Here is a 22,736-nt window from a genome sequence, read left to right as displayed (position 1 = left end):
ATGTATGGGACAGCTACATATTCCTGCATTGCAGGGGTTGGACTAGATGATCCTTAGGGTCACTTTCAGCTCTACAATTCTATGACTCAGAGAGATTCAGCAGGGTGGGTATCCTCTGATGTGCCCTGCACACCAAACTGAGTGGCTCTCTAGGGATGCCTTGTTGCTCCTGAAATCCCAGAGCATTCAGACTGTCTGTCTCTTTAAAATCATTACATTTCCCCAAGTTCTCCATACAAGGGCAAGTCTATGGCCCATAAGCTGACCTGTATACAGTGGTACCACGGGTTAAGTACTTAATTCATTCCGGAGATCTGTTCTTAACCTGAAACTGTTCTTAACCTGAAGCACCACTTTAGCTAATGGGGCCTCCTGCTGCCACTCCACCACCACTGCACGATTTCTGTTCTCATCCTGAAGCAAAGTTCTTAACCCGAGGTACTATTTCTGGGTTAGCGGAGTCTGTAACCTGAAGCATCTGTAACCTGAAGCGTCTGTAACCCGAGGTACCACTGTACATGAGGCAACTGGTTGTTTTTATATTTGTCTGCCTTGCTTTTAACTTTGTATTTTGTTGCTATTTTATTGTATTTTATTATATGTTACCGTATTTGCATGGTTGCAGTTAGCCACCTTGAGCTCCATTTGTTGGAAAGGTGGAATACAAATTTAATAAAATAAACAAAGTCTTCCATCTCCGATCCGTGCTTGGGAGAAAGAACCCAAAAGGGTACTCTGAGCCAAGCCCTCATTGATGCTTGAGAAAGGGGTAATGCAACAGGCACACCTATAAAACCTCTCTCTGCCTTGCTGACTGTATGTTGCTAGTACAACACTGTCTCCTGCCCAGTTCTTAGTCTTTTGGTCTAGCTCTGACTCAGTGGCTGGACAGCTCCCCTGATGTTGTAGAAATATTGCTCCTTACTGTGCTGGACTCCTCACTGGTAAGTTGAGGAGCCCAAGGCACACAGCTCAGAGTTGGTGGGAACTGAATTAGGGAGGGGTGAAAACACAATTAAATACATTAGCAATTCAGAGTTTACTTAACATTTTATGGAGTAGTTGTCTTTGCATCCAAAAGGAAGTGGAAATCTCAGCTAATTCCACAAAATTTAATATGCTGGGCTCCATCTGCAAGTGATTGTGTCTATATAAGAAAGCAAGGAGACGTCACTGAAGGGAAGACTGGAAATTTTTATTTGATAATATGATTTGCATTATCCACTGGAATGCACTGGGATTTGTTTTTCTCATGCACAATTGTAATTTTAAGAATCAACCTCAAGAGGCCATCATTCCCAGCTATGCAAGAGAAATTTCATGAGTTATAAAATGCTTTGCTCTCTGCAAACAGCACAATGAATTCTCCTAGGTGAGAACACTGGAAAATCCCATCAATTTTGTTATGGGAATGAAAATATTTCAAAAAGGGCCAACATCCTTAAACTCCACCTAGTGATGTGTCCTGTAACAAGATGAACAATACATTAATATTCAAGGCAATTTACTCTGCATTCTAACAATTTGGAGAGAAGCTTCCTTCTGGTCATATTGCCCAGAGAACCTGGATTTCTTTATTTGCCTTATTCTGCAGCATATGGCTTTGTTCTCTGTTTTGAATCATTTGAGGCCATTTCCTGTGCTGGGTTTGGTTTTTCCCAGCCGTGCACCTGCTTGGGACATTCTGTGATCTGGATTGGGTATGTTGAAGCAGCTGCTTGGGCTGTCCAGTCTCTGGGCAGGAAGTTGGACCAGATGAACATTGTCCCCACCCAGTTTTCGAATTCTCAATTTCTGGGCATATTGTCCAAGTTTTACAGCAAGTAGGAGTGAACTATATATTTTAAGCAAACTCATCCCAAATGTGAAGTGTTCACATTGTAAGCATCTGTTTGTTCTTCAGTTGCTTTGAAAGCAAATGTTAATCTGCCACAGTTGTGTGCACTGATTTTGATTGCACATTTATTCGGATGAAATCAAATATGTACGAACTTGTTTTCGAAATGTCATTTTCAGGCTCTGAAGTCAAAGTTTGCCTTTATGAATTGTGACGTAGACTTTATACTGGGCTCTGATTTCTAGTGACAGATGAAATTGGCCATAGGCTGCCTATAAGTTTAACCAACATGGCCTGATAAAGGTGGAACAAAGAACAAGGTGCTTATCACATAACCAAAGTGGTGAATCCAATGAACTTTGCAAGGGCCCCTTTGTAGAACAGTATTTGTTGTTGTGTCACCATTGTAAAATGAATATGGCAGGAAATTAAACAAACCGAAGCAATTCCTGATTTCCAAGCAACCCATTGTTGAAACTTGGGGAAAGAAGCATAAAGGATTTTATTGTTCTTGGGGTTGGAAACATGGGCAGAGGCATTAGACAACATTGCTTGTGGAATCTATTCATAATCTCCACGTCATTCACTGACCCACACTACTGCTGAAAGCTGGCTTTTTGTCCTTTCAAGCCAAGGTGTATACTGACATGCATACAAAAAGCTTTAAGGGTGGATATAACTGACAGATGAAGCAATATAGGTCTCTTCACAGAGGGCAGCCACTGCTGCTACTGCTGCTACTGCTGCTCTCATTTCTGAGTTTGGATTCTTCAGGTTTTTAAGACCACTTAGTTTGTATCAACCCATAGCAGCTCAGAAGAGGATGGGGGGGGGAGAGAGGCATCGGGGGTCAAATTAGATTGGCCATCATCAATCGCATGATTGAAATAAATGTGTCTTGTTCTTTAAATGCATGTAGTTTGTCTTTAAACACGCTGTTTAAATAGCGCGTGCACACACACAGACACACAGTGGTGCAATCAGGATCGGGACTCAAGCATGTGGGGAAAGGACTAACCTTTTCCAGCCCCGTGTCACAGTTTGAATGAAAAATGCCTTCCTCTCTAAATTTTGCTCCCCACCCCCAAAAGTAGCAGTTTGGGAAGGAATAGTATCAGGGTGATAACATAGGGGGAAAGGATTAAAGTCCCCCTCCCCATAATTCAAAGTCGAATCCTTTTGTCTTTTTTTTTTTTTTAAGTGACAGTTGCTGTTATACAATTAAGGGTTCTGTGTAATTTCACCCTTTGCAATTCAGCATTACATGGGAAATCTGTGTGTCTTCCTAGCGGCCTGAGAAAAGAACAAGTCCTTAAGGTTGTTGATGCAACACTTTGTGGTGTTGTGTATGTGTGTGTTTTCCTCCTTAGAATTACGTTGAAACCTTCAGGAGAGGACCGTTGTGACTTCAAAACCAGAATTCAAATGCACAGTGAACTCTGTCACATGGCTGGACACATCTACCTTCATCACACGGCATGCATAACTGAGTGCTGAACGTTGTATTGCAGCTGAGGAACTGGCGCCTTTAAGAATGATGAGCATAACAGACACGGAAAATTTAAGTGAGCCTTCACAGAAAAGATGGTAAGACCAGATTGGCCGGTGTCATTTTGGCACGCAAGGTTCTGAAAGAAAATCTAGGGAGAAGATGGATGCTCCTCAAATACAAAACCATGTTTAAAAGGATTTCAAAGAAAATACCGTGAGGATTGAGAATGTAGCATGCTGTGCTGTGAAAAATGGTTTTGAAACTTGCAGGATGAACGTGCACAGTGGCTCAACAGAAGCACTGCAAAATTATGTAAGGCTGACAGATATCTGGTGTTACTGACAGCACCTGTCCACCCTGCTTTTATGAATTTGACATTGTCTACAATGCTGGCAGGTCAAAAATTGCAGCAATGTGGGGCATGGTGCAGCAGGGAGGAGGGAATAGCAAATGAATTGTCAAACCTTACAGGGAAGAGACTGGAGGATTTGCATCAGAGAGAGTCCAAAATTGGTCCTGTTTCAGTCTTAGCCAAAGTGGGTTAAAGGGACCATTAATTTAAACAAAGGGACCGTTAATTTAAACAAAGCCGAAACTACTTCAGCCTGCTCCTTTTATTCCCTTTCTCAAAAAAAAGGAAGATTAGATTTTTGCTTTAGCAGGAGTCAAACGTTGGCTTTATGACATCCCCACAAAATCAGGTAATTCCATCTCCCTCTTACTACAGGGTAAATTGCATGGGAGAAAAGCTAGTCAACTTCTTTGAATCCACACCAGAAACAAAGCACATGGGGTTGAGGAAAACCCAGGTCCCTGGATATCAGCCTGAAGGTAGTGACAAAAGCATATCTGTCTGTGTCCCTCTGCGGAGCTGACACCGGAAAACATGCTGGCTCCCGAACATTTGAGCACACCCTCAGTTCTTCTCCCCAGGATTTTCATTGATCAACTTCCCCCAATCTGGTGCCCTTCAAATGTTTCCACAACAACAACCCTGTTTGCTCAAGCCAGCATGTAGCAAGGGTCAGGGATGATGGGTGCTATAGTTCAGAAACATCTGAAGGGGAGCAGGCTGGTGAAGGCTGGCCTTGTAAAATGTGTGACCAGTAGAGAGAGGCAGTGTCCTGTCTCCAAGCATGATTCCTGCCCACCCCCCATTCAAGCTTGGAAAGAGATATGGGGCTTGTTTGTGCACCTCCAAGGTACTTAGGCTCCCTGAAAGCGTGGAACTGGGGACAGGGAAATAATCCCCAGAGACATGCTACACCTTCAGTGCAACAGAGGCACTTCTAGACAAACTTCTAGGGGCCACATCTCAGTGGAGGGAAGAGCCAGGGGTAGAAGTGGGCAGAGCAATAAATGTAAATGTTACCATTGTACAGAGTAGGCACAAATACACACACCTCTATCCTCCATCCAAGCAACCAAGAAGCATTTTCAGAGTTCAAGGACACATTCCAGCCAGACAAAAACACCCAAGGAGGATGCAAAGTAGGACTGGTGAGGGCTGTGGCCACAGAAGAATGTAGCTGGGGGAAAGCAGTCTGTAGGGGATCCCTACAGGCCAGACAGAGAAGTCTGGAGGGCTGCGCTTGTCCCCTGGATCTGAGTGTCCCCATTCCTGCTCTAGCCCTTCTCAAGTGCCTTTGATGCACGCCAGGACAGCAGGAATGGTTACTGCCCCCGCCCCCACTCCTCCCTGATTTTCCTCTGCTCCAGCTCAGGTGGAGGCAGCGAAGAGCAGAGAGGAATGCTCATCATGGTGAGTGCTGCAAACAAACCGGAATTTGTTTTCCCGTTCCTTTCTTAAACCTGGGACTTTGCTGAACTATTGAGCAAAGGAGGGATAATCTCCCCATCAAGGTGCATAATAATGAAACAGATGAGAAGGGGAAGGGGTGTCAAAGGCGTGACTCTGCTTCCCATCTGAAATCCACAAACAACTCTCCATTAACATGAACAGGAAGAAGAGGGGGCAGAGTTCTCCCAAGGAAAGCCATGTGGGTTGCATCAAGGTATGTGCGCCTCTTTGCTCTTAAGATGAAGATGTTTCTCCAAACCTCATGGATGCGTGGAAGCAGTGATGTGCCACACATGACAATGCAGCATCTCTCTCAGAGACTAGAAACATTATTGCACAAGACTGAAGGATGCCATGATGGAAGGCCAAGAACCCCTCCAACAGGTATCGCTCGACCCAAGAGCTGTTCCTAGAGGTGGTTAATGACAAGGAAGAACCATGCAACTCTATGTTGTGTCCACCAGCAAATGCAGCAAACAGAAGCAACCGTTTTGGCAAGGAAAACAGATGGTCTAATCCAAAGTGCAAACTACTGTAGCTGCATGAGGCCCTGAGCCCATAACCTGCTAGCCCAGGCAGCAAGTCTGGGATGCTACAAGAATGTCACATCGTCTTGAGACTGAACCCACTGCCAATGGGCATCATACTCCAAGTGCCTCCTGCTATTCAACTTGCAGTTCTCCATGTCAACTTTGCTGCTCCTCAAGGCCTTTGCTGCTGGGCTGCTCAACTGCTTGGCAGCTGCCAAGGGTAAATTAACCTCAATGCTTTGCTCCAGCCCTGGGACATTTCTGCCCAATATCCCATTGGCCATTGGTGGTGACTGCCCAGCAGCTCTGTTTTGTTCACTTGAACTCTGGCTTTTAACAGGGACCTTCTCAAGGCACATTTTGCTTTTCTCCAGCTCTTTCTCACCCTTGGCAGGAAAAGCCCTATCTAAGTCAGTCTTTGATCTTTCCAGCTCGGCTCTGGCCAGTGGCCTGCCTGGGGTGGAGGACATTATGGGTTCCATGGAAGAGCTTTGCCCATACTCGTCCATATCATCAGCAAGTGTGTCCAAATAGCTGCCAATGGAGATACTGTCCAACTTGTCATTGGGGTCTTGAAGGCTGTTCCAGCTGCCCCGCCGGGATGTCTCTTGGCTCTCCACCAGGCTATACTGGCTGCTGGTGAGGCTGCTGCAGCGGCTGGTCAGCGTCCCTTTCTCCTCCAGGAGCCACTTCACCGCCTCTATGCCCTCGTGCACTGCTACTAGCTGCTGTAGGATCTTGATGTCTATTGCTCTCAGGTAGGCCTGTGGGATAGGAAAGAAAATGCAGTATGAAACTATAAGCTGCAGGAGATATGGAATGGAAGACCTTCTGGAAGGTGAACTGGAGATACTTCATATATGTATGTATAGCACAGGAACATGAGAATCTAGCTCAGTCTTGTCTGCACTGACTGGTGGTGACTCCAGAGATTCAGGAAGGGGTTTCTCCTAGCATGATCCTAAGTGGAGATGCTGGGAACTGAAATTGTGGCATTCTGCATGCTATGGCCCTTCCCCTTGGCCACTCAGTGCAAGGGCCCTGCTTCCATGAAGAACCACCAAAGTCTGACGATGCAAATATAAATAAATACAGTAACAATGCCAACTGGCAAGGGGTGGTTCTTGGCACTGGACTTCTCTCAGTTCGGCCAGGAGCTTCTCATGTGTTCCATGTGGCAGGCAACAATGAAAATGAGGAAAAAACCCCAGGTGGCTGAAATGAAATGTAGGGACAACAGAGGTCTCACCAGAATGCCCCATGTATCGCATAAGAATTTACTGCCCCTCAGGAAGACAATTCCCCCCCCCCAAAAAAAACCCTGTTGGGCCTGCAATAAATTTCATTTAAGCTACCTAGAATCCCCCCTTTAAAAACAAAAAACAGCCATTACATCTTTCCTGGTTTTGTGGTTGGGTTTTTCCACAGAAACCATTTTTTCCTGTAGCTACCTCATTTCCACCAGCTCCCTCAAACCTTTCCCCCTCCCAATGCAGTGGCATGGTGAAGATCAGAGGCCTTTGTATATAAACCAGTGGCAAACAGCTCCTAACAAAAAGCATAATCCAGCATTCTTTGATTTAAAAAACACAGTTTATGAATCAGTCCCCAGGTTTCACAAGGAGAAGCTGAGTTCCGTCAAAGTTCTCCCAGTTGTACACAGCATTTGCTCTTGAATGCAGCCAGCACAAAACTCCACGATGCTGTCACAAACTCGGAAGAGAGGCAAGGATCTTGAAAAGCTAGCAAATGATTTGTTTAGAGAAGTTTTGATTTATTCGGCTAGATTCAAAGGCAGTGGTATTGGTAAATGATTCCAGCTGGACAAGATGCCATTGAACTAGCTGATGAGGCATGTGAGCACCATGGACAGAGGAGAAACAGTTCCAACAGCACATAGTGAAACGGGAAAACAAACAGCAGGCCTGTCTTCACCTAGAGACCAAGTGCACCACCGAAGGCCAATGAAGACCAACCCACAGAAAGCATGAAAGCCATCAACTAAAGGCAGCTTGACACATTATGATTTCTGCAGGCAACACCAGCATTACATTAGTGCTTCCCACAGCAGATGTCAAAAGTGCAGGTATAATGTTGACCTGCATCTTTGTGTACAGACGTCTAATCCAATCGGGGTGCATAGCATTTGAAATGTACAGAGTTACTGCAAGAAGCACCAGTGTGATACTTGTGTTTCCTGCAGCAACTCCAACACGAAGAGCTGCTCTGAAATGTATGTATAAACACTGAAACCCTCCTTTTCTTCATCTAAAAGAAAAAGAACTTTAACTAACTAATTGATACCAAAAATCAGTACTGGCGATGACCATTAGAGTGCCAGATTCCAATGTATTCAGTGGAGAATAATTAGTACTAGACCAGATCTGTTTCAGGTACAGATGACTTGAATAGATGTAGATATATTCTCACAGTTTCTGCTCATGAGCTCAGACATGGAATAAATCCTCCTTTTTTGGAGAGCAGAGTTACCGGTAATTGGCCAGGGCACTCATTTGGGCACTTAACAGGGAATGGCGAAGCGTTAATCGTGTCCACTTTTCCTTCGATAATACCCCTTAACTAGTTTTGGGTTACAGGTTTCAAGACATTTTGCATGGGCTTGAGGTGGAAAAATAATATTTACATACCAGCAGTTTTGCACTTCCATTGCAGCTGGTCTTGGAAAGGGGAAGTCTGAATGAACAGATGGAGGAACTGTGACTAAGGAAATACTTGTCCGGGAAGTGCTTTTTAAAAACCAGGAAAAGACCAGAGAACAAATGGCAGGTCTGCAGGACATGGATCCTATTGCACAAATGTATAGTTCTATTTTTGAATAAAGGCAAATAAACAGAACAGCAGCTGTTCTTTAAAGAGATGTGACTGCTTTGTAGTGGCAATTCCCAGTGGGCGGAATGAACGTGTTCAGTCTGAAATTGGATGGATGCAGGCAGTGAGCATAGGCTTCCGAATTGTTTTCCAGAGTCTCTGCTTCCATTGCATCTTTTAAAACATGTTAAGACCTAAATTGCTATAGGTTTAAAGAAAATACAGTGGTGATAGGGCCTACATCTCTGGACTGCACACTTAAATAAAAATGGCTCTGACTGTGGTGCAGATTGTTAGGGGAACAGTCTAAATATCCTACTGCATGTGGACCACAGGGATACTCTGGATATGTCCCCCTGGACCTTATAAAAACGTCTGTGCTGATGTTCCCATAGAGCAGCCTTCGTCAACCTGGTGCCCTTCAGTTGTTCTTAGGCTACACTTCCCAGCAGTCCCAGCCTGGATGGACAACAGTCAGGGTCAGGGATGATGGGAACTGGAGTCCACTAGGATCTGGAGGGCACCACAATGGCTACCCTAATGTGCTAGGAGCTAGAAATATATCTCCATGGTATATCTTCTATGCCCGGGGATGGTAAAATATGTAAGAATTCAATTTGATTGATTAACAAGGGACAGAAAACCACCACAAACTAAGAAGGAAGACAAATTCCTTTATGGGCCAATAATTATGTAAACACACCCAGTTTGATGCTGGCAGAAACATATAGGATGTTCCACTGAATGGGCCATCAGGGTCTTAACTGTGCAGCAGAAGAGTTCTTTGAAGTCCCTTTCCAGGACTGTGTCCAACCAATTCACAAAACAAAAAAACACTTGTTTATTTTTTAGTGTAAGGCCACAATTCATTTCAGTGGTATATTACTGGAAAAACCCTGCCTCTTAATGACTGCCAAGTGAATGATCAGTCGAAGTATAAGCTCACAGCATGTTTCTTAAACTTATTTGTTTACATTCATAACACACCTATCTTTCATCTAGAGCCCAAGCAGGAAGGCATGCAATTCCCAGCTAGTCACCCATCTAGGCATGGACCAGACCCAGATCTGTTTCATTTCAGCAAGGAGGTGGCCTCACGTGCCTTCGGAGTACAATGAGACATTGCATTATTAAGGACGCTAGGCATTGCAGCAAGTACAGGATTCAGGGCACTAAGGCCAGTATTCTAAATACCTTACTCTTAAGTGACTTACTTTTGAATAAACAGAGTAAGGTCTGGGCTGAAAGATTGCAGTGAAGTTATCTGATAGTGGTGGAGCTAGGGCTGTACAAAAAGCAAATTTTAACAACCAGCCACCGAACACGAAGTGGCTCCTTGAAATTGCTAAAACCATTGGGACCTGCAGCTTCTTGTTCCAATCATGTACAGATGACAAACTCCCACCCCATCTCTAAGAACTGCATTAATCCACATTTGGGTACATCTGTGTAACATATTTGCATGGCAAGCACAACATGGGTGGGGATACCATTGCCCTGAGCAAGCTTCCACCCACATATCCAAAGACAGATAAGGAGTCTCATGTGGAAACATGTTCTTCACACATGATTCCATTCTGCCGCTTTCTCTCTTACACACACACACAATTTAGGCTGAGTGGGGATTTCAACCCTGGCCTCACAGGTCCTGCACTCTAATCACTACACCACACTGGCACCAAACATGCAGAACCACATGTTATGTAAAGGTAAAGGACCCCTAACAGTTAAGTCCAGTCACGAACGACTATGGGGTTGCGGCGCTCATCTCGCTTTACTGGCCGAGTTTTTCTGGCTCATGTGGCCAGCATGACTAAGCCGCTTCTGGCGAAACCAGAGCAGCGCACAAAAACACTGTTTACCTTCCCGCTGGAGCAGTACCTATTTATCTACTTGGATGTACTTTCAAACTGTTAGGTTGGCAGGGGACATGTTATGTAGGACATATTATTTTTTGTCCTAAAAACAAGCACCTGTCTATCCCCCCGCCTAATAATCCAGGGCAACAGTAAAAAGGAAGAGGCTAACCCTCCTCCACCAGTATATTAATTATTATTATTATTATTATTATTATTATTATTATTCCACTCAAACACCCACCAGTCCTTGTCCCGTATGGTCATTTCCAATACCTGCCTGTAGGGTGTGTGTGATTCAAATCTCGGCACAACCATGAACTTACAAGTTGGCTTTGAGCCTCACATTTCAATGTAGGACACACCGTACAACATTCCTGTAAGGCAGGGGAGGGAAAATGGTGGCTATGGCTGATGGAAGTTGCAGTCCAGCCACTTGTGGAGGACCCAGGTTCCCCATCCCTACTCTAAGTACATTGAATACCCAAAAGGTACCATATATATAAGTATAAGGTTAAGTGCAAACAGTTACATTGTGTTGTTTCAGATCTAAAGCAATGCAGTGTAACTGTTTACACTTAACCTTAGCCTGAGAAAGAAAGGAAGAATACAGAAATTGAGACAACCCGGTGATTCTGAGTTCTGTGCGCCAAGGCCTCTCAGCTGTCGTATTTATGGGCATGCTAAGTTCCCCTGCTCTCTTACACAGACAAGTACCATATCTGCCTGCATATCTGTTCAAAAGCAAGATGCTAAGGAGAGCTTTAGCAAAATGGGTCATGATTTGCAAATAATGTTGAGTAGTACAAAGAATTGGTTGGGTGTTGTTTTTTTAAAAAACAGATACTGGGATTTCATTCCTCCCTGCTTGATATCTCTCAAGTGATGCTGCAGTGGCACAGTGTTCGCCCCAAAGGCACTTGGTATTAATATTAATTAGTGATTAATGGGGATCAAGCAGCACATTTTCTGGTTTGATCCAAATCCCAACTTTCCCAGGGATTAAGAACAGACACAAACTTCCTCTTTGTGTTTGCCGCTAGTAAAATCAGGTCCCTCTGTCTTTTAGGATTGTAACCAAATTGAGAAATCAGTTGTGCAAAGTACAATTAGAATCCAGCTGCACTGGCTGCAAATTAGTTTCTGAGCCCAACTCAAAGTGTTGATTTTGACCTATAAAGCTTTAAATGGCCCAGGAGCTGCCTCTGCCCATATGAACTGACCAGACCCTGCGATCATCATCTGAGATCTGGAGGATGGCAACATGAGAACAGGCCTTTTCTGCAGTGGCTCCCTGTCTGTGGAATGCTTTCCCTGGGAAGGTTTGGCTGGAGCCTTCATTATACACCTTTAGGCACTAGGCAAAAAAAAAAAATCCTCTTAAACAGACCTTTGGCTGATTAGCATCCAATGCCCTTTTAAATGTGTTGAGGGAGGGGAGATTATTGGTTTGTTTTGGTTCCTACTTATTATGTATTTTGTGCTTTTCATGTTGTAATTTTGTGTTTTGACTCGCCCTGAGATCTGTGGATGAAGGGCAGTATACAAATTTAATAAAATGAATGAATGAATGAATGAATGAATGAATGAAAAAATTGGCCTCATCGGCGTATGTGCAACAAACCCCTGACTTCAGTCTAAATAGAAAATATCCCACTTGTTTCAAAAAGACTTGATCCAATCCAGCAACTGGTCTAACTTAAGGGCGAAGAGCAGGAGTTTTGATGAGGCAAGAAGATCCCAGTGCAAGTTATATCTCAGCTATAGCTCACTAAGTGGTCACAGGTTACTGTCATCCTCTACCTTCATCTCAGTTAGAGGATAGTGAAACTGGGCCATCCACAAATCTTTGCAGAATTCACTACTGCAATTACAGCTAGCTACCCTCTCGCATTCCTGGGGTTAGTAATTGCCCTTTGGGGCAAGTAGCTTGCCAGACCCACTGCTTATTCCACTAAGAAACATCTAGGTATGTGCAAATGGATACAGGCAGGCTACACTGATATTTTATTTTATTTGCATTCATATGGAAGGGTGTGCCCAAGGCAATGGGACTTGCCATATTTGGAAATCAGTCTCCAAAGTTAGCATTAGCTCTGAGCTAATGTATCCCAACTGTTTTCTTCCCCCATTTCTCAGCAACCTTGCAAATAAAAAAACCTCAGCATTTGAAACTGAATGGATGATAAATGAAGCTGAATGCCGCCTTCAACCTCCTCCCCGCAGTCTTTCTACCAGTTCAGAGACCTCAAGAGCATCTTTCTCATGCTGTGGAGCAGATGTATCCCTTAGGCAAAGAGCCAGCCAATCTGTGGAGGACAAGAGGCTGTACCCTTGTATACTATTTTCTCCCTGAGGAAGCAATCCAACAATAAACCACATTTCTTATTGTTCTCTTTTTTTATGCTGATGCCTGGGAAAGGATCACTTCCATGCCAAGATCTAAGTGGAAGATAATAAAAGGCTAAGGATAATTTCATCAGCAATATCTATGGATTAGATTGATATTCCTGCCGTTTATTGCATTTTTGTCACATTAACAGGCAAGTTGGAAAAGGCTCCGGCAGTGGGTATTTGAACTCACCTGGAAGTAAGATCCACTGAAGACAATGAGACTCACTTCTCAGTAGGCATGTATATTGGATTGCATCAAAAGTTTGCAGACAACAACATTTAGCATTTGTACTGTGCATTTAAAGTGTTTGAAGCATTTCATAGTCATTATTTTTTAGCAATTCTCAAAACATTCCTGTAAGGTGGGCCACTGTTAGGATCCCCAATTGCAGAAGAGAGGCTGAGGCTAAGACTGAGTGACCTTAGTAAGCCCATGACTGAGATGAGATTTGAGCCATGAGCTTCTCCGTTCATAGTTCACAATCTCAGCAACAACACTTTGCCAGCCTCTACACACCCATTATATTTATATAGCATTTGTCTGTACATGTGTATATGTATATAGTGCAAACTGCACTCCTACGCATGCTTACTTGGGAGTATGTCCCACTGCATCCAATGGTGCTTTACTTACTCCATTTATCCCTAGCTCTTCAGCATCAGTCCATCACCAAATATCCCATTCTAGCCAATATCTCAAAAACAGACATTATAGAAAGAGCATGTGCTTAATCAGTCCAGATTTCCACGGAAATCAAATTTCCACTGAAACATTGGCTGAATTGACACCATGGGTCCCAAGACCCTCAGTTGGTCTGTGAAACGGGGACTCGGGACTTGAAACGCCTTCCTGCCTCCAGCATCTGAAATGCAGGGAAGCATTCCAGTTGTTGCTCAAACCCCATCGCTCCCAACCAGCATGGCCAGTGGTTGGGGATTATAGGAGTTGTAGACCAACAACATCTGGAGGGCCACAATCCCACAGCCACTCTCTCATGGCAGGAGATGGCAGGAAAAACATAGAAAGGGAAAGACTGGTTGATTATTGCTAGAAGCACCGTTCCAGCAGAGTCACTGACGACAGGCAATACATGGTTTGTGCGCATTAGAACTGGTTTGCTGTGACCTGAGGTTCAAGTGGAAGCAGCCACTTATCACAGATGCTCCAATACTGGAGTTCTTGCATCAGTAGGGGGTTGAGCTGGATGACCTCTGAGACCCCTTCCTATGATTCTAATAATCAGCTACTACATGAATTGGACTGAAAAGATGCACGTATAAATGGTTGGGGTGCAGTTAACAAATGTAATGTGATGCAAATGTAAAGTAACAGATCCTCTGGATAAATGGAGCTCCCTCCCCAGCAAAGAAATGATGCACACTTATTGTCTCCAAACATTTGGGTTTAGAAAACGCAGATTCTCAATCCCAAACTGGAAGGCACAGCAGAGGCAGAACTTGGACAGAGTTGCCCATCACTTCTCTCGCACGCAAAAGGAGGACTGTATGAAGAAGTGGATGGTGGCAAATCCTAGCAGTGAGGATGGGAAGGCACTGTCCACCTACCCCCGAAAGGCCATGTAGCCCAGTGGGTACAGCGTGCGTTTAGAAGGTCCCAGGATCTCTGCCAGAGCTGGGAGGAGACCTCTGCCAATCAGAGCAGGCATGCAGGGCTGGACGGACCAATGGTCTGAGTTCATGGGAAGGCTTTTTTTATATACCACTGAGCTGTTAGGATGGGAATGAATCGTTGCCCTGTTCCACGAGAGCAGGGAGGGCGTGCTTCTAGCTAAATGTAGATTTAGCTAGATAAAAAGAAAAGAGAGGGAGTTTCGAGTCGTGCTTTTCCCCTGTCACCCCACAGGTAACCCCAAAAATGGGGGCAGCAGAACTCACCAGCTCCAGCTTCAGTGCCTTGATCTTCTCTCCCAGGCCGTGGCGCAGACCCCGGCTGGGGCTGCTCCGGAGCAGATGAGCGGCGGGATCCTCCCTGAGCCAGCGGAGCAGCCCGTCCGGGGCCTTCTGCCCTACTTTGCTCTCCAGATCCTTCAGGTCGTGGGGCAGCGGGAGCTCGGCGCAACTCCCCGGGACCTCCATGCCCAGGAGACTGGAGCCGCCTTCAGATTGGGGCAAGGGGCCCTGCCTGGAGCAGTAGGAAGCCAAGGACCCCCCTCCCCAACTCCTTCCCAAAGTCAAAGCGGGCGGGCTCTACATGCGCTCGCAAGTAGCAACGCGCCTCGCTGCTTAACCAATAAATTGGCAGCCAGCGCCTCGGCCTGCACCCCAGCGCACCCCAAAGATCTGGGGCGGGGCCGGGGTGGCTCAGCAGGCGGCAAAGCCTCCCGCCCCAAGGATCCGGGGTTGGCCTCACTCTGCAAACCTCTCGGCTCCCAACTCTCCCCACTTTGCGATCTCTCTTTTATCACTGCTCCCCATCTGGGATTTGGCCAGTTATGAAACCCCCTTTGCTTCGCTCCCGCCTTCCCAAGGAGAGGCGGAGGGCAGCGGCCGCCCTTGCTTTCTCCTTCCAGGACCTTCGGGAGAGGCGGACACCCACTTCTGGCATGAGTTGACAGGGGGCTCCCTGCAAAAGTTGCCGCCCCACGCAGCAGCAGCGGGAGAGCGGGGAAAGGGCTGCCGCCCGAGCTGCGAAGCTGTCTTTTTTCCAGGCAGCCCCGAAGGACAAAAGAGATCCCTCGTCCCTTTAGAGAGTCTCCTCCCGAGCGGGGCCGTCCGGCAAAGGCAGGTCACCCAGTGACGTCCCACGCGGCTCCTGCTGCTGCTGCTGCTGCTGCTGCTGCTGCTGTTTCAGCCTCTCCCACCTGCCCGAGCAGGGATAGGAAAGCACAATGCAGAGAAACAAACTGCTACAAGCCCGGCTACCGTAATGCACCTCGGATAAGCGCATCATGACGCTGCTGCCTTATTTCCCCGCGTGGGGAGCCATACTAATAAATGACACTGGTAGGCAGAACGGTTTAAAAGCTGAACATCCCGTTTAGCCTTCTCGCTTCTCCGTGCTTCTCCGTTGCGCGCTCGCTCTCCACGCTGGTCTTTCTTTCTTTTATTATTACATTGATAGCCTGACTTTCTTCCAAAGTTGAAGGCAAGGTGGCTTGATCTCCCTGCCAAGCACTGACCAAACCTGCTTAGGGTCCGCAAAGTTGCTGTTGCATCATGCGCTGGTCGGGCTATGTCCAAGATGTCGTCCACAAAACCCATCTACTATGGTTTGGACAGAGACCGTGGCTGCAGACAGACAGCAGTTTCTAACAGGGAGTTTCGTGTTGCGTTGTGCACTTTCCATACTATCCTTTGCGCAAACGGAAGAGCGCTGAGTAGGAGGCACTGGAGCCTGGTGCCCGTAGGGCAAAAGACAGGGAGGCCAACAGCAGGGGGAGACAGAGCCAATGACTGGTGGAACTGGAGCCAATGACAAGCGGAGTCAGCTTCTCCTTTTGTCCACACTATTCTCTTTGCTGTGTTCTATTAATTAGGGCAACCCAAGGAGACAGAAGCCCCTGCCTAGACTGGACTTCTCTGTTGGCATGACTATCACCATCCTCAGTTGCTACAAGGAGGCAGAACCCCACTGCCCATTCTATGGTCCTGAGGGGCCTTAGTCATTCTCAATCCAAAGCCCACCAGCAGATTCTGCCTCACTGATTTATATGCAAGAAAGAGACCTGAAGGGACAAGGCTGGAGGTCTCTTTGTGATATTACTTTTCTCCGTGACAGCTGGAGACATTAATAATAAATCCGGGCAGATAGGCTTACTCCGATGGTTTTCAACCAATGTGCTGTGGCACCCTGGGGTGCCTTGAATGATGATCAGGGGTGCCGCAGGCAACACCAACCTCCTTCCCTCTTTCTTTCCTTCTCTCCCTCCTCGGATGCCCGCTCATGTCTCTGCCTCTGCATGCAAGGCTGTTTGCTGCAGCAGCCCTGGCTACAAGCTCGCTTGGCAAATGATGCCTCTGGGGCTGGCCAGGGGGTGCTGGTTGCCAGGAGCTGAGGTGGCCTCGGAGTAAGCAAGCAAGTGGACGAGGGAGCTCAGCCAGCCAGTCCACCAACCCTTGCAGTTGGGAATGGATGGACAAGTGGGAGGCTGGGCGGGCAGACAGGTGCTGTGCTAGCCTTTCTTGTGCCTGCTGTGTGCAATACCTGCCTGGGAGCTGAGTGCCAGGTGCTGAAGGGGTGCCCTTCTGCCATGCAGGCCTGGCAGCACCCACTGCTGCCTCTTTGGGGCAGGGCAGGAAGCCCAGAGGAACCCCAAGGATAGTGGAGGCTGAGGGAACACTCCACAAGGGAGAGTGTTCGAAAAAGGCTTGAGAGGCTGCCAGCTCTGCAGGCAAGGGGTGACATAACTGGGCTCCTGAATACTAGAAGTCAACCTAAATAGGTGAAAAGTGACTGGCAGGGGGAACAGTGGCTGGGGAAGTGTTACACTCCCATGACTCACATTTTTTTTGAGCATTAAATTGCATTTCACCCCTGCTTTATTCATGATTAGGGAAGCATAGTGTTTAAAGTCACTGGCGTACATTTGCCCCTTGTACGTACATAGAATAAAGGTGGTTATTTGGACAATAAGAGGTTTCTTTGAAACTTGTTGGAATATTTACCAATAAGCATTGTTTGCATCATTTTGGATTCTTTGTGATTGTTCTAGTGACACGACCCTCCAACACCGGGGGCCCCTTTGGGGAATGATCAACGTTGCCCTTGCAGGGAAATTGATTCAGTTTAGAATCTAGACCAGCAGGGGATTTCAGATCAATGAACCAAATCAGCTATCCCCTTTCATCATCCCTAAGCCAACTTCTTTGACAGGTTAAATAACAAGATTGAGCCATCAAGTGGGGAGTAAGGGAAGGAGGCGTTCTTACTTCTGCATAATTCTGCGCCTCCCAACACAGGAAGAATATAAAGCATTAAATTGGCGGCTTTCCCATAATGGATCGCTTTCTGCTCGCTGCACTCTGTGGCTTCATGCTCTGATGAAACCAGCTGGCACATGGCAAGGCACTGCAGTGCTAGCACATGGTTGCAATATCTCATTGATGCAATTTCTGTGGGAAGACATCTAAGCAGCCATGGCTCACCTTCTATCATGCAAACATCCCAGCACCTTTCAAGGCTCCAATTGTATCTGGCACCTTTTTCTGGAAAAATAGTGCTCTCTCTCTCTCTCTCTGTGTGTGTGTGTGTGTGTAATCTTCTGAACCGCCCTGAGATCTTTCAATGAAGGGTAGTATCATGTAAGTAGATAGATAGATGATAGATGGATTGCGCTTTAAGTTTGTTATTTCTCTCTTTGGAAGAAAGCAAAGCAGTTTCCCTCTGAATGCCACTGCTGAGAATCACAGATGGGCAGACTGTTGTCTCAAGTCACCTCCTAATATTCTGCCGGAATGCCTCTAGGGGCATTCAAAGTTTTGACATTCTCATTTGTTTGTTTGTACAGTATGGTGGGCACTTTCAAAATGCTGGTGCCATGATAGATGTTACTTCAGGGCAGCTTGTGTAGTGCAGACTTCAAAGCCTGGGCTGGTCTCACTCCAGGCACAGCAAAAGAGCCTGCATGCACTGGAGAAAGTGGGTGTTCACTAGATGGAGATCCTTCATTCTTCAATATAACTGTTCCAATAAAGGAGAGATATGGCACTGGAATCACATGAGCAGCTACATAGGACCCCTTCAGACATCCTTAATACTGTGCACTCATGATGACTTGTATTGAGGCAGCTATACACTGTCTTGCTTTTAATTCTGTTAGTGCTTGCAAGAGTTCTGGGGCAGACGTACTGCTTCGTTTCCAACCTGTGCATGTCCCATAACATCCTGCTGAAATCCTATAACAAATCCTGTAACATTTATAGCACAAATGTTGCAAGGTGTCCCACTTTTGTTGCAATGCTGTGATAACGTTGGAGAAGCAGCTAATAAAGCAGAATGATGTGTGAACAGTCCACTATAAGTCTACCACTAATGCACTATTAGGGACGCGGGTGGCGCTGTGGGTAAAACCTCAGCGCCTAGGACTTGCCGATCGCATGGTCGGCGGTTCGAATCCCTGCGGCGGGGTGCGCTCCCGTCGTTCGGTCCCAGCGCCTGCCAACCTAGCAGTTCGAAAGCACCTCCGGGTGCAAGTAGATGAATAGGGACCGCTTACCAGCGGGAAGGTAAACGGTGTTCCGTGTGCTGCGCTGGCTTGCCAGATGCAGCTTGTCACGCTGGCCACGTGACCCGGAAGTGTCTGCGGACAGCGCTGGCTCCTGGCCTATAGAGTGAGATGAGCGCACAACCCTAGAGTCTGGCAAGACTGGCCCGTACGGGCAGGGGTACCTTTACCTTTACCTTTAATGCACTATTATTGTATCAATGGCATTGTAATGACACCCTTGTATTAACTGTTTCCCTAACAACTATTATTGTATCAATGACATGTTGCAGAATATACAAAAAGCAAACAAAGAAATGCAGCCCCCACCAGTCTGGAGGGACCCTCAACCACATTGCATCCTACTCCTTTTTCATCATATATTGCTGTAGAAGCATCAAGCATGCAATTTCCTCCCCAGAGGAATGGGTGGTTACTAATCCTAAGAAGTGTCTAGGCACCTAGTACCAAGATGGGATACTGAGTTGGATGGAAGGACATGCTTGACCTGGTGAACCTGTTCATACTTTTTGACAGCTGTGGCCTCTTCTTTGTCCTGGAGTTTCTATTTGTCAATTACACCACTCTGAATGGCTAGTAATTAGCAGAGCGATCTGGCTTCCCTTCTGGGAAATCACCCTGCTTAATACAGCCAGACACAACAGGGCGATGCCTGGAGGAGCCAGCCAACCATTAAATTGTTAATCTGCTTCAGGGGGCCTAGCAGACTCCAGCCCACCCATGCACAGAGGAGAGGGGGGTCAGAAAGGACAGAGGAAGGTGATAAGGTGCAAAGGAGGCCAAGGATCTCCTGCGTTTAGAAGTTGTGTAGAGGCAGCAATTTCAACAGGAGCAGCTGCACCAGCCAAAATTCCATCTCCTAGCCCAAATGGGCAGGGGAAGAAGAAGAAGAAGAAGAAGAAGAAGAAGAAGAAGAAGAAGATGATATTACAGCCCCAGTCTGCCTTGGCATGTGCTCACCCTGGAAATGAATGCATCTATGACCCTGTGCCAAGCCTGGGGACGTGGGTGGCGCTGTGGGCTAAAGCCTCAGTGCCTAGGGCTTGCCGATCGAAAGGTCGGTGGTTCGAATCCCCGCGGCGGGGTGCGCGCCTGCTGTTCGGTCCCAGCGCCTGCCAACCTAGCAGTTCGAAAGCACCCCTGGGTGCAAGTAGATAAATAGGGACCGCTAACCAGCGGGAAGGTAAACGGCGTTCCGTGTGCGGCTCTGGCTCGCCAGAGCAGCGATGTCACGCTGGCCACGTGACCCGGAAGTGTCTTCGGACAGCGCTGGCCCTTGGCCTCTTTGAGTGAGATGGGCACACAACCCTAGAGTCTGTCAAGACTGGCCCGTACGGGCAGGGGTACCTTTACCTTTTTATGACCCTGTGCCAAGCCTGGCCAGATGCAAAGGGTGGTAAGGTGCCTCTACTTTTAATTTCTCCAGCCTTGTATTAACTGTTTCCCTCTTCTCAAGGGCTCAGGAGCAGCTGGCCACCCTACCTGTTCTCTGACACTGCTTGGAAACAGAATGAAGTATTCTGACCCCACACTCTGTAAGAGAGACTCTCGTACATGGGCAGCGTTCTAGTTACAGACAACTAAATAATGAAGCAGCTTCTCTGTGAACTAATGTAAAGGTCAGATTGAATGTTTAGCCATACCAATAAACTATACCTAAGATCAAATTCATTTTCATGTCTTGATAAGCACTACAGAGGGTGATTCAACAGAAAGTCATTGTGCTTCATTCATGCACTCATATACAGTACTGCCTTTCTGCTATGGCACCAAAAAGCGATTCACAATTTTTAAATATAAAAACAAGCAGAAGTTCTCTTTGGCTGGCTGGTCAGGAGCCAATTAAACTTTTTTCTATGGTATCTTGGATGAAGCAGAGAACAGACACAGACACTCAAACCTAACAGGGGGAAACGATTTCCATGCATCTGTAAATAAGCTGTAAGACACCAAAACAAAAACTAATGAAACTATTTAACTTTACCTTTGAAGATTTTTTTCCTTGAACAAGGCTGCTTTGCTTCTGTCCATGTTATTATGCCGCCACCCAGTGGCGTAATAATGCAATCTCCCCCTAATTGAAATTAGGACTGAATCCATATAGGCTCAACATGTGAAAGCAAGAGGAATGTGTCTGCTTTCCTTGCATCCCACCTCCACCAGTTGCAGTAGCCCTGGGTGCACAGAGCCTATAGCCCAATGCATGCATTATGTGCAGGGTATAGTTGCACAGAGAATGGAGCAGGGCTGCACTTTCAACCTACTTCCAATGCTGGGTCTTCCTTCTCCAACAACTAGGTGTGCAGAGTTAGCTGCAAGGAAAGCCCAGCATGGGAGCTCCTGCTGAATGGGACTTCTCTAAGTAAACTTGCGTAGGATTGGACAGTAGTGGTTTTTTGACAGCTCCAACATGGGAATTCTTCTGTCATTGGTTTCACTCTAAAAATGTCGGTACGACTATCATATTCTCAGGGTTAGCATTTTTCTTTCAAAGATAATGACTTAATAACTATTGAGTTCAATATTTTATTTTAGGAAATTCTAAAAGCTGAAATTATATATTGTGTTTCCCCAGAAGCCTCAATGGGGCTTGCTTCTCAGCAGGCACTTGTAGGACTGTGCTGAGAACCACCTGTAGCTGAAAAGGGCTCCAATGACAGAAGTTTAAACCAGCACTGCTACTAGATGGAGCAAGGCAAGGGAGCCTGTGGTGCTCCAAATACTGTTAGACTAAAAAACCCATTACCCCTGCCTATTGGCCATGCTGGCTGGGGCTGGTGAAGTCTAACAACAGTTACAGGACCACAGGTTCCACATCCCTGAATTAAGTTGGGTGGGACTTTTGTGTTGTCTAGATGGAAAAAAAGAAATAGGAGGGGCACTGTGTGAGAGAGGAAATTGGGTAGGAGTCCCCCCCCCCTTTGCATCTCCTTTCCTAATGTCATTTTAAAATAAGGTTACCAGACATCCCCGTTTCCTGGGGACAGTCCTCGCATTTACAAATCAGCTCCCATCTATTTAGTAGGAAGTTGGAAAGTGTCCCCAGATTCATTGAAAAAAAATCTGGTAACCTTTTTTTAAAAGTTCTATCCTTGAGGCAAGGGCACTCATACTTTTAATCCCTCTCCAACCTTATTCCTCTCTTTGAGCTCTTGGAATAGGACATCCTTAAAGCACTGCATAAACCTATGAGATACTAAACACTCGCCTAAGTGCCTAAGGGTGTAGGTAGCCTTCTGGCCAGCAGAAATGGCTGTGGCTACCGTCATCTTTTATCCCCCCCAACCCCTGCGCGCGCCACATTCATCCAGAAATGTAGCGCAATCGAGCCTCCCCTTCTAGCTGGGTGCGACTAACGATCCTATGGTGCGCGTTTTGAAGTCGCACCAGCCTCTGAAACTAACGTGTCGTGTTTCTCGGGATTTGCACCCACCCAGCAGAAGTCGACTCCAGGAAATCTGTCGCTGCCTTTTAGGTAACTCCTTAGTGTAGCAACTTGTTACGTGTGTGTGTGCGCGCGCGCCCTCTTTCTCTCTCCCTTTATACACGTGTCCCGGCGAAGATGCTGCAGAAAAAGCAGCTTGGCTTCGGATCGAGGTTTCTCTTTTTTAGCCAACCTTTGGGGTAACAGATCTTGGCACGCCTGCCTGCCCTCGCCTGCTCGGGGCTCCAGCCTGCGGCTTGGAAAGAAGACTCCTCGTCTTCCTCGCCTGTTGCGCTCCTTCGAGGAGGGGCCGGCGCTTGGATCGGCAGCCAAGGGGGCCAATGGCACTGCTGCGTCCCTGCCATGCGGCGCCTTCTTCCGCCCATCG

At 46.6% G+C, this 22,736-nt stretch overlaps 1 protein-coding gene across 2 annotated transcripts; it reads right to left on the bottom strand.

Moving 5' to 3' along the window:
- Positions 1-2,320: 2,320 nt before the first annotated feature.
- On the bottom strand, positions 2,321-22,734 carry LURAP1 (leucine rich adaptor protein 1; the record flags this gene model as incomplete). Of its 2 annotated transcripts, none has more annotated exons than XM_083447828.1 (2): positions 2,321-6,424; positions 22,582-22,734. In XM_083447828.1, the coding sequence occupies 2 exons, from the start codon at positions 22,732-22,734 to the stop codon at positions 5,723-5,725; spliced, it is 855 nt and encodes a 284-aa protein (XP_083303954.1). In that variant the 3' UTR covers positions 2,321-5,722. The 2 variants fall into 2 exon arrangements, with proteins under 2 accessions (XP_083303954.1, XP_083303953.1); XM_083447827.1 differs by lacking the exon at positions 22,582-22,734 and adding an exon at positions 14,636-15,645.
- Positions 22,735-22,736: the final 2 nt, after the last annotated feature.

This window comes from Podarcis tiliguerta (genome assembly GCF_965153285.1).
Source record: "Podarcis tiliguerta genome assembly, chromosome: 6".
NCBI classification, from domain to species: Eukaryota; Metazoa; Chordata; class Lepidosauria; order Squamata; family Lacertidae; genus Podarcis; species Podarcis tiliguerta.
The sequence above is the reverse complement of the archived record's forward strand: the minus strand, read 5'-3'. Positions and strand labels throughout refer to the sequence as shown.